This window comes from Falco biarmicus, chromosome 3, assembly GCF_023638135.1.
Source record: "Falco biarmicus isolate bFalBia1 chromosome 3, bFalBia1.pri, whole genome shotgun sequence".
NCBI lineage: Eukaryota > Metazoa > Chordata > Aves > Falconiformes > Falconidae > Falco > Falco biarmicus.
In genome coordinates this window covers 1,386,985-1,399,680 of record NC_079290.1, presented here as the reverse complement: position 1 = coordinate 1,399,680, position 12,696 = coordinate 1,386,985, and the positions used below count along the sequence as shown (strand labels likewise).

Sequence of the window (12,696 nt, the reverse complement as noted above, 5' to 3'; positions counted from 1 at the left end):
ATATTTTTTGACAGGATAACAAATGGCGTTTTATTTCTTTTTTCTTTTCTCTCTTTGCAAATGCATTTTAGAGTCTTTTCATTTCTTATTAAGATTCTCCTAACTTGTAACAAATGTGGTTTAGTCTTTTTTTAACTTTTTTTGCCACCAGCACTTAATATATACAGTTATAAGTTGTCTTTAAAAAAAATCATCTTCAGGACACTCTTGTACCTGGAAAAAATCAGCCCACTTAGAAAACTGGCTAAAAATAATCACCTTTTTCGCAAGGCTTTTTTTTTTTTTCTTTTAGAAGTTGTTTTGATAAAAAAGGTTGAGAACCTCTGCCCTTCAGCTTGGATTCAAGTCCTATGAGAAGCAATGGAAAGCTCCCAGCTGCCTTCAATGGACTTTGAATGAAGCCCCTTGCGGCATCTTTGTTATATCTGTGCCTGTGCTCGGAAAAGGAGCCCACAAAGGACCAGTTACTGCCACCATCACCCATCTGTGTTTGTATCGCTGTCACTGCTCTGCATCCAGATTGCAAAGCGGTTCACTATTTTTTGGCGAGTATTTACCTTCAGAAGTGCCAGCAAGTGGGCTGCAGTGGTAAAGTTCATAGAATCATAGAACAGTTTGGATTGGAAGGGACCTTAAAGATCATCTCATTCCAACCCTCCTGCCATGGGCAGGGACATCTTCCACCAGACCAGGTTGCTCCAAGCCCCGTCCAACCTGGCCTTGAACACTTCCAGGGATGGGGCACCCACAGCTGCTCTGGGCAGCCTGGTCCAGTGTCTCACCACCCTCATAGTGAAGAATTTCTTCCTTATATCTAATCTAAATCTGTCCTCTTTCCATTTAAAGCCTTTCCCCCTTGTCCTACCACCATGTGCCCTTGTAAAGTCCCCCTGCAGCTTTCTTGTAGCCCCCTTTAGGTACTGGGAGCTGCTCTAAGGTCTCCCCGGAGCCTTCCCTTCTCCAGGCTGAACAACCCCAGCTCTCTCAGCCTGTCTTCACAGGAGAGGGGCTCCAGCCCTCTGATCACCTTCGTGGCCCTTCTCTGGACTCATTCCAACAGGTCCATCTCCTCCTTATGCTGTGGACCCCAGAGCTGAGCACAGTGTTCCAGGTGGGGTCTCATGAGAGCAGAGGGGGAGTTATCCTTCTAACCTGCTGGTCACACTTTTGATGCAGCCCAGGACATGGTTGGCTTTCTGGGCCACAGGGGCACATTGCCAGGCCATGTTGAGCTTCTTGTCAACCAATACGCCCAAGTCCTTCTCCTCAGGGCTGCTCTCAACCCATTCTCTGCCAGTTGGACATCAAGCCATTGACTGCAATAATTTCAGAGTGACCATCCAGCCAATTTCTTATCCACAAAGTGGTCCACCTGTCAAATCCATGTCTCTCCAATGTAGACACAAGTGTGGGTGAAAAAAAAGCCAAACTATTGCAAATTAGTATTAACTAGTTTTCTTGGGCCCCTCTTCCCTCCAGGGCTTTATCCCATGATACTCTACCAAGTAGATCCCTGAAGAAGCCGAAGTCTGATCTCCCGAAGTCCAGGGTAGCGAGCTTGCTGTGCGCCCTCCTCACTTCCCTAAGGATCTTGAACTCCACCATTTCACAGTGACTGCAGCCAAGGCTGTCCTGGAGTTTCACATTCCCCACCAACCCTTCCTTGTTGGTGAGAACAAGATCCAGCATGGCACCTCTCCTCGTTGGCTCCTCTATTACTTGGAGAAGGAAGTTACCATCAATGCATTCCAGAAACTTCCTGGATTGCTTATGCCCTTCTGTGTTGTCCCTTCAACAAATACCAGGCTGGTTGAAATTTGGGGAAAGTGTCTTCCTCCTGCAGGTCCTTGCCATTGCAAGCTTCCATTCTTCTGCATTACTGCCCCCTCTCCCTTCTGTGCCATGGGGGAGGTTTGGGCTGTTTGGGTCCACTGCACTCGGAACCAGCTATCTAGCTCCTTCTCAGCCTTCCCTGATGTTACTCAGCCTTCTCACCACCTCCTGCAGCTCAGCTACCTGCTGCAGGACATCCTCCATGTAGGCACACCTTTTTCAGGTAGGTCTGCCCCAGGAGAAAGGTCCAGGCACTTCCTGTGGTCTGAGGTCTGCACTGCAAGTTGGGTGAGCCCTCAGCCTATCAGGAACATGTAACTGGTTGATTACAAGGCAATCACAGCACATGAAAAGAAAAATATCTTCACTTAATAAAGTACAGGATATATTATCTATTTATGATTAGTTTGTATACACGGGCTTGGTAAACATCTGGTATAAATTAGTGTGTAAGTATTTAACCACATGGAAGAAATACCAATATTTTAAGATTTTTGCCATACTGAAAGCAGGGAAATTACATAATTGATAAGCTGGTACCTGCTGGAATAATAAAACTGGAACATCATAAGCACAGAAATCACAACAATATATGTAATATGATAGTGGAATAAACCTATAAGCACACATTAAACACTCACTGTCAGATACAGTGTTTAAGGAAATTGTTGACTGTGTATTTGTAAAGGGGAGAAGACATGAAATAAAAATAAAACCCATCAGAAATATGGTATTTTAGAAGAGAAGAAATACTTACCTGCTTACCCTGACCTGCATGGCCACCATGCCCTGTGCACAGGCTGCACAGTACCAATTGAGGTTAGATTAAGAAGAATCTAAGTGCACTCATAGTTAAAAAGATAAGCAGCCTGTATTGTTTAGATTTTTACACAGGACTCAAAACTTGTGAATTATTCATGTTCTTCTCCCAGAAGTATTATAATTCAAACCATTTTAATGGTTTAAAACAAAAGCCACACTGCAGATGTCCTTAATATTAGATTGAATTGATAAGTGAATGATTGTCTCAAACATCCAGTTTGACTGATGGATGTCCCATTTCAAAGTGGCTCTCTAAGACTGAGCATTATCCCAGAAAAGCCAAGAAAAGCCTTCTGGGATAGAAAACCTTCAGGCCCTTGTCAGTCATATATTTAGCCTAGTTGCCTTAACTTGCCTTCTGCAAGTGTTTTAGGAATCTCCATAATGAAAAAAGCTCTATGTACCTCTGCTTGGTTTGGGAAAAAGCAATTTTTGTTTTTCTTAAAATGTTTCATATCTTCCACCTTGCTCAAGGCTACAGTAAATACACCGTACGAGGTGGCCAGTAATGATGACAGGCTTCACTAGAGCCCTGCAAAGTGGCTCATAGAAGATGTTTTCCAAATTACATGTATTCCACCTGTAGCCACCTTCATCATAGGCTTCACTCTGTCCCGCTCCTGTGTGGTACTTACTGGCTCCCTTGCTGCTATGCAGCCCAGGTTTTACATGACTATAACAGCATAGGTCTCCATTTGGTCTTAATCAGCGTGCCAATACTTTCCATGTGGTTATATGAAATTCTGCAGCCAAGTGGCAGCAGGGCTTGGATATTGCTTCCGAAAAAATGAGATGTCCCATGATTAAAATGACTAACGTGTCATCTGACAAGAACTACAGTAGACTCCTGGTTGGATCAGAGCTGTCTGCAAATACTGTCTTGAACATTGCATACTGTTGTCTTTGGTCTTCTACTGTACCTAGCTATCCTGTCTTGTTTCCTCCACATCACCTTTTTGGAAAGTGTTGGCTATTTCTTATATAATAATGAGGAAATTTTACTAGCAAAGAAGCCCTTTTTTGTCTTCATAACCACAAAAAGGACATGGGATCACATGGGATCACAAAGCCTACTTCTGCTGACTTAGCTGATCAAGGTCAGGTGTGGGAAGCAGATCCAAGTGCAGATTTGCTGACAGCAGATTAAGAAGTCTGCATGGGTGCCCTTTTCCCCATTAACACCTTGTCTCACCTCTCAGGAGGTCTGGAGCCCACCAGACACCTCTCCCACTGCATCCAGCCCAGAGCAGGTATCACAGGTCAGGGATGCCCAGAAGTACATACGGAGATGAGGACATTGCCAGGTCATCACTGGTTTGGGAAGACTGAGACTAATGTTTCAAAGTGCTGATGATCCATGGTTCAAAAAGAAACAAAGCCTTAATGACAGGAACCTTATTGTTAACAAAAATCAAGTGAAAACATTTAGATTGAGGTAATGGAAGGCTTTGGCGATTTACCACAACCATCTAAAAGTTTGCAGGGTATATTTTGGGATATGTTCCAATTATGAGGCCAGTTCACCAGAATTTTTTCACTTGAAACAAACCCAGGGAGATATTTTTTTTACAGCACTCATGATGATCTGTGCAATGCCAGCAATCACTATGCATGAGACATGGGGAAGAAAAGATTTTTTTGTTTTCAAGACATGACTCGTGATTTTGACCCAGTCATAAGGTATGACATGGAAGTTTTATGCTGGGAACTGTAGGAAGCCTTCAGCATCCCCCTGGGGAGGAGGGGAATGGCTTGCTGCTGAGGAGCTGTGTATTGGGAATGCCCAAGTTACACACAAGCACAGAACTTATGAACTCTGCTACCACCTACCCTGAAAATCATGCAGTAGCTACGAGTATTAGGAGGGGAAAAGTCTCACCCTGTTGGGAGAAGGTTTTTCTGCCATGAAGTTAAACAGAAAGCCCTTCCTGCCGTCAAAGTGCAAAGACTGCAACAGTCATGATCCAAGGATTAGAAGTCATAGGCTCCACGTAATATTGACTCTGCTGTCAATATTGTCAACTACATCTGTTGTGTCCTATTGTCAGTAATTAACTTGTAAAATTTTAGAATCTCACGGCTTCCTATGAACTTGCTTCAATGACAGCTAGGTTTTCATGCTGTATTACTTAATTGCAGCCTCATTTTCCAAAAACTACTTGCATTTATTACTTTCCAATAATTTGAATTTATTACTGTAGATGAAAAATATTATTTCTTTCTTTGGAAATACGTGAAAATGTTAATATCTTGGGCTTTTATTAATTTTCGTGGTTTTTGTTTAGTTGTTGGTTTTGTGGTGTTTTTTTTCCTTTTAACAGCACGTATGTTCCAGTTCCACGGAAAATCAAAGTCAAAAAAGAAAAGGTGAGTAATGCTGGTTTCTGAATTTGTTCTGCTAATCCACTTCTAGGTCTTTTGCGTTCTTTGTGAGACTGCAAGTATCCAAGGAACCCCTTGACATTCATAAAAACTGCAACCAAAATACACATACTGTACAAGGCTCAGCTAAGCTGAAGGTTTAGCTCCTGTGTGCCATTCAGGCCATAGATCAACCACTAGATAACTGAGGTTAGAAAGAGCCTGCTCCTGTGACCATGCCATTGCATTACCGCTGTTCTGAAGGTTGCGTTTCTTCCTCTGGTACTGCTCAGGGAGATTTAAGGGTGCACTGTTGGCCAGGTGCTCTCCCTCCACAGCAATTGCTCTCTTCCCACCCACTGCAGTCATTGGTATGTAATAACACCTTGAGCTGTGGAGAGCCTCTGGAGTTTTTTTTTTTTCATTTGACTATTTGAACACCAAAGGTGTTTCTCACTCCTGCATCAGTTCCTTGTAATAAGGAGCTAAGTGAACTCTGAACAAATAAAGCTGTGTGTTTTCAAGTCAGTGAAGAATTCACGATGGTGTCAGTGGCTCGTGGGGAAGGCTGTTAGCCCACAGCTGTAATAAATATCTGTACCCAATTAAACATGCTTGGAGACTGGGCTCAGGCCAAGTTCATGCTGGTTTTGTCCCAGGTGTATTAATGCTCTCCTGGGCAATGTTCAAGCAAGGTTTGGGGGATAGCACAGTCCAGGGAACAGACCCTGTGTTGCACAGGGACAGAACTGAGCAATGCGGACAGGATCTGTGCCATGCCACTTGCCTCAAGTCTAACGAGACACGTCTGACACATTTTATTTCATAGTGTGGATGTGTAGAAAGCAATAGTCAGGGGACTTCACTTCTCTGAAAACACTGAGGAAGCATGGACAAACCTGGTGCCCACCCTAGAGTGATCAGAAGAGAGTCCATCCCACGCACACAGACTCATTGCCCAAGCCTGCTGCAGTTTAATAGATTCCCTACTGCTGGAGGCAGGATTTTCCACGGGGCAGAAGGGTCATTCCCGTGTTGGACCTGTAGCCACCATGCAAAAACTTTTGTTGCTGTAGCTGCATGGTTTGAGGACTTAACCAAGGCAGGCTACGTAGGGAGAGGAAAATTATTTCCTCTTCCACAGATCTACCAGCAAAATAAAAGTCTTATTCTCTCAGCCTTTCGAGAGGCTCATTTTCAAAGGAGCTGAGGCTCCTAATGTCTCAGGGGCCGGTAAAAAATGGCCTTAGCCCCAGAGTATTAAAATTACAGATTCAAGCACATGCCTTCATCCCGGAGGCCAGGTTTTGCCTAAGGCTTCAGGTGAGACCTTTAACCAGCGTCGGTTTATATCCCTGTGCTTCAAACCATGGAACTCTAGGGGGCATGAAATAATCACTTGGCTCATCCCTGCCTGTGGTGAGGAACACAATAACCTCTGCAAACCCTTGTGAGAAGCAGTAGGGCAGGTTGTTAAAAAACTTATGTCACAGTTGAGTAGCACCAGCCCAGGGTACGACCGGCGTGATGCAGCAGCTTCCCCAGCAGGTCAATGAGAAGCTTGTATTGCTTCCCACACCATGCAATGCCCAACACCCTGTGAGACGTGATTACACGCCGATACAATAGCAGCAATTAACCTCTGGCTTTGTAAAAAGGAAAATCCCTGCAGCTAACCAGATAGCACTGGAACACTGTCACTCTAATTACAAACGCAGCATGGAGGGAAAAGCCTCTCTTTGCTTCATTCAGGGGAGGGGGCTGAAACCAAGGGCTCCTACCACTCTGGATTTACTGTACACTCAGGCCTGATCTTAAGTGCTCTGACTCCATTAGATTGCCTCTTAATTTCCCCTGGAGATAACCAAGTGAAATTTATGTCTTGTAAAAAAAGCACAGAAAAACAGCATGTTTGAGAAACAGGAGAAATGCAGCTGATGAAACCTGATGGGCTTCCTGACAGCGTACACCTGACCCCTGGTCTCCTTAGACCTGTACCTATAGGCATACCAAACACGGCTGGCGTATTTTGCAGAAGATGCGGTTGCTCCTATGTTCCCATCCAAATTACAGTCGACCTCAATGATCTTAAGGGTCTTTTCCAACCTAAATGATTCTATGATGCTATGAAATCTGGCATGGCATCTTACGCTTGCCTTGCCCAGGCCTCCAGCTCCCCACAGCCTGCTCTCTTAGCAGGACGCCACAGGAAGAGCTGAATGCCTAATTTTCTTCTCACTTGTGCCATTTCATACCCACTGGTTCCAGTAGGAGTCACCTAGGTTTTACGTTGGTGTGAGCAGGTAGGGTATCAAGAGCAATGGAGGATTATGCATGTGTAATTACACATGGGTAACATTCCTGAATGCACTTTAGGTATGGGACTTCATTTTTCCCTTTCACCTGCCCTCAGGGAATAGCTGTTATTCCTTTCTCCCCCCTGCCCCATGCCAGTGTTCTTTAGCGATAACACGCTACCATTGTTTTTTTCCAGGGTATTTCACTAATGAGTCTTTCTCTGATTTTGCTTAGATCCTGGTTTATAATCCAGCTTTTATGAAATATGTCTATGAAAACTGGCTCCAGCATCATGGGAGATACCCCTCCACAGGCCTTCTGTCTTTGGTGTTTGCACTCCACGTATGCGACGAGGTAAAGTCTGGCTGTGGTTACATATATGAATAAAAAATCAGGACATTTCACACAGAAGTGCCAGGAATATGCCCTGGCCTCTCACTCGCCCTTTATTTCCCCCTCTCCACTGTCTCTGCCGTTTGCTTTTCAAATAGGTACAGGCTCCTCAGTCATGCAGATATGCTCAGCTGGCAGTGATGGACTTTTTTCATGTCAGCAAGTGGTAGGGTTTAAGATGCATTCCAGAGGAATACAATTAAACATAAATAGTGGCATTCCACTTGATATCAAAAGACATCTGAATATGGATGGTGTCTGTGCCCGTCTTGTTAGTGGAAGTCCCAGTTAGATTTTGTCTCGCTGTTATGGCACCAAGAGCCCCCTGAGCCTGCCCCCTGCCTCCAGCTGCCAGGTCAGAAAAACATGAATCTCTTGGCCTTGTGTGACACCTGCCTGTACTGAGTACTCAAGGACACTGAAAATGACACTTACATTTGGGCAACTGCATTGAGGTCTTATCTGTCTCATCAGTGGAGCCAAGAGGCCGATTCAGACAGCAAACCTCCTGGCAGGACATCAGGGGAGCTGTTTTCCAGTGTCTGTGCTGCCTGAATTGCCACTGACTGTAATGGATGCTCAGGTACCTCCACTTGGATATCTAAATCTTAAACATAATCCCACCTGAAGAACTTTGATCACCAGCTCTTACATAAGCCGAATTGGGAAATGCAGTATTTTCCAACCCAAGATTGTGGGTTTATACAGTAAATTATGGTAAATGTCTCTGCTCCTGTACTTGAGGAAATTCCCTGGCTTGGGTGATATGAGGGGCACCTAGGTGACTGGGGACTTAGCTAGTTAGTGTAAGGCCAAGTCACTCTACAGAATCCTGCAACCGTGGGACTGTCAGCATGGGGGATAAAAATCATTATGCTGACAAAAGCCCTGGCCTGGACACAGATCTGCTGATGAAAGAGAGCTTTTGTCACCTAGGCCTGTGTTGCTTGGAAAGCTGATGGAAATATTCCTAATTATGCTGGCAGAAACTGTTCCATAGTCAAGGCAGATAGGACGGGCAGGTCTGCTAAGCAGGCAATAAGCAAGGCTCTGACATTGCCAAAAATAATTTTAAACAACTCATATTTCGGTGAGTCCAGGTTTGGGTGACTTAGGGTGCTTGTTTTGTGGGCAATGACCCATTCAAACTCAGCCATATTGCCACTCAGTTTAAATAAATCAACTGTGATGTTTGGGCTTCTACCATCAGAGAAGATAGGCATTGGCATCGATGAACGAGCCTTTGGGAGAGGAAAGGCTGTAGGCATGCACACACGAAGAACATGATATCCATCTGTCTCTGAAAGGACTGCAAATGTCATATATGTGGGGATCGATACGGGTTATCATTTGGAAGACTAGGAGCAAAACCAAATTTTTCCCACTCTCTGTGGCCTTGATCAGCTGAAGAGAGATACTCATCCCAAGCCACTGACCTTCTGAGGTCAAACATCATGCTTAGGGGACAGGAATGTGGTTTTCATATTGCTGAACAAGAATTCACGGATAGAAATTTCTTTTTCAGGTCTGGTGGTGCTCTCAGCATAGCTTAGGATGCAATGTTTCTTGAGCAGGCCTTGGGCTGTTATTCTGCGGTTGCATTATCTCGTGCAGAACAGCTTGGCACACCACCGAGGTCCTCAAGTGCCACTGCTTATAGATAAACTGAGAATCAAGAGAGTTTCTTCAGCATTTTAGATTAAGACCAATTGCTTTCTGGGCCGTAACACTAGTTCACTCTCACTTCCTAGGTGAACGTGTACGGGTTTGGAGCAGACAGCAAAGGACACTGGCATCATTACTGGGAAAACAACGCTTCAGCTGGGGCTTTCCGGAAGACAGGTGTCCACGATGGAGATTTTGAATTCAATGTAACGTTGACTCTTGCCTCCATTGAAAAAATAAATTTTTTCAAGGGCAGATGACCCTGGCCACAGCGAGAAGCGGGGGCTGCAATTTCCAACATGCAGCAGAACAAAGCTCAGTGAGGATGATCTGGGCACCAGCCAGGTTTGAATGCGTGGGTTCGGAGTGTCTCACTGCTGGGAGCTTGGCTGAGGACTGGCTTCCACGCTGCACGTGATTTCCTATCTACCGATAGCTGGGAACTACCAAACAGCTGTGGGAATAAATGAATCTCTTCTTAGGCTCTATGGCTTGATTCTTGAATTACTGATGAAGGACCTGCCTGTTGCAATTAGGGGAAACCTGGGCACAGGAGCTGCTGTTTGTGTCTCCATTCTTTCCTCAAGTAAGGCAGGAGGTCCTTGAAGAAGAGTGAAAACAACTTCTGGTACTTGAGACCCACTAGGGCAGCTGTGAACATCATAGTAAGGATTACCTCAAAGAAATGTATTCACTTCTGCAGTTCTTTTTGAACTGTCTCTTCTGTTTCCTCTATTACTTCTAGTTTCATGCTGTATTAAGGAAAAACAGGATGAAGTTGCCTGGAGTAGTAAATATTTCAAACATCGCCTCATTCTGCATTGATAGTATCTAGAAAATACAGATGAAATCATCTCTGATCATATATTATTTAATATTGCTTCCTATGCAGCCATAATGAGAGAGAAAACAATACTGAAAACTCCAGCAAAAAAATGGCCTTTTCAGCCACTTGTTTGTTTGTCTTGTTTGGTTATATATAATTCTTACTTCTTTCTTTTTTTTTTTTTTTTTGAAAATACTCTGGAATGCTCATTTTTATTTAATCTGTTTAAGGATGGAAAGTGGACTTTTTGCTTTCAGCCGTTTATATGTGCCTTTTATAATTGTGCAACACGTGATTTTTTTTTAAGATGACAAACCCTAAATTAAACTTTTTTATAAAAGGGGGGAAAATTAACCAAAGTTTAGCCTCCGTGTGGTATACTTTTATAGTCAAAACCAATAATAACAGCTCCTATATTGCTTTTGAGCAGACACAAATGAGACTAATTTTTAAAGGTAGCTTTTACCTTTTTTTTTTTTTTTTTTTTTAATGGGAAAATATCCGAAAGATCCAAGGAAACTTTTCTTCTTATTTTTTTACAGATTTAGAAAGTGGTATCTCTTTACAAGGTCCCTATTTGAAATGGAAGAAATATCATGGGTTGGGATATCAGCTAGTAATACAGTAGGAATCTTTTGCCCTGTATCAGCACCTACAAGGAGCCAATCTACGCAAGCTGATCCTACAGTGTAAGCCAGACTTCAAAATTATGTGCCTCTCTGGAGGAATGAGTGAATTAATGTCTGTACTGCTAGGCAGCAAGAGGAGGGAAGTGACAGTGGAAGTTTTATATCCACAGATTTTTTTTCTGGAATCAACATATTTAATCCTCAAGGACAGATAAAGTATGAATCCAAGAAAAAAGTTCAAGTAGTGAAGAATGGAGAACGGTGTTTTTTTCTTCCCGATATCATGAGAACAGGATTAATGGAATATTGACCTGTTTTCAGCTCTGGTAAAGCCAATGGAGTTCTTGCCACAGACTTCAACGGACTTTAGATCAGGCTAGGAAAAAATGGCTCATTTCATTTTTAATTGACCTGAGCTCCCTTTGCTCTGCATGCATGACCCCTCAGTTCAGCTGTATGGACAGGGCAGGATTTTCAAATCATCGTGCTGAGACCTGTTCATGATCCTCATGCCAAGAAGCCCTGCCTGGCGTGGTGGCCAGCAGAACTCACCTGCATGTCACACATTCAATGGGCTTACTGTCTTCAACGTGCCCTTTGTAAAGAATGAAACATTTCTACCTGGACCATATCTGTTTGTTTGTTTGTTTGTTTGTTTGTTTTAAGCATTCCCACCGTTTAAATTGTTGTTAATCGATATGCTTCTGGTGAGATATCACAGTAATACAAGCAAAGCAACTTTAAGAGGAAAAAGACTCCATGGAAGACCCTGATGGTATCTTCGCCCTGTGGCTCGATTTCAGAGATACTTTTTTCATCGTGAGCTTCAAATATTTTAATTTTTTTTTTCTCATAGACAGAAGTCAGTAATTCAGACATACTTCATTGCTGTTCCAGTCATTTTTAGAAAGACTTGGAAGAAAAATCATGGTGGTTTGGTACCCAAATCCCATTGATATTTTTTTTTTAACAACAGGTGGCAGTTTGGGAACACAGAAAGTGGTAAAAAAAAAATCAGCTATCTTCTAGCCTGTGTTGTTCTGAAAGTTTCCTTTAGCTGTCCAAATCTGTCCAAATTAAATTTCCAGTTTTCCCCTGAATATTCTGCCTCTGCCAGCACATATGAAACATCATGGTGCGTACTATTGTGGATAGACTTAGTGTCCTCAGCATGGAAGAAGCTGCAATTCCCATTTAATTTTCTTGCCGACAGCAAGCAGTAACTGTGCCCCACTGACATCTATTTTTCAGAGTATGAGGAGAGCAGAGAGTGGACATCTCCACCTGCAGAATAAGGGATAGTCTGTACCATCACATTTCTATTCCAGAGGAACTTTTTCTAAAGCCCTTTAGGCAACTGACTGTTGTGTTAGATCTTGGTCTCAGTTTCTCTGCAATTTTGCTGCTCTTTCAAATGCCTTCAGAATAAGGAGAAACCAACAGATGATACTGAGAGAAGAATTAATTCCCACTGCCAATGTTGAAGACTGTCTGTGTTCCTGCTAGAAACTTTGTGGGTTTATTTTGTTAAGAAGAACAACAAAGCAAAACATTTAGCAACATGTCAAGGCTTCAAACTCTTGGACTGTATTTGCCACCACTGCAAAGTCTCTGAAGGACTCCTTGGGTGTGTTATGTTTTTTACCAAAGCCAAATCTCCTGAGCACTTTTTTCCTCCTATGACCAGATTTTCTTCCTATTTTGCTTTGACTAAGTGATCAATTATAAATTTAAATTTTTTTCTCTGATGGTGGGGAGTCTCATTCAATCATTCTTTGACATTTTATTTATTAATTTTTCAGTATGATATGAATCAAAATAAATTTTTTATTGCAATCAAATCAAAGGTGTTCCTCTCTGTGCACACTT

General features: G+C 43.0%; 1 protein-coding gene across 1 annotated transcript in view; it reads left to right on the top strand.

The window, feature by feature from the left end:
• ST3GAL1 (ST3 beta-galactoside alpha-2,3-sialyltransferase 1) overlaps positions 1-11,844 on the top strand; it is an 80,610-nt gene extending 68,766 nt beyond the window's left edge. Inside the window, exons 5-7 of the mRNA XM_056330573.1 lie at positions 4,977-5,022; positions 7,549-7,668; positions 9,459-11,844. Coding sequence (XP_056186548.1) covers positions 4,977-5,022; positions 7,549-7,668; positions 9,459-9,632 — 340 coding nt within the window. The 3' untranslated portion in view covers positions 9,633-11,844. The remainder of the gene's footprint in view (positions 1-4,976; positions 5,023-7,548; positions 7,669-9,458) is intronic.
• Positions 11,845-12,696: the final 852 nt, after the last annotated feature.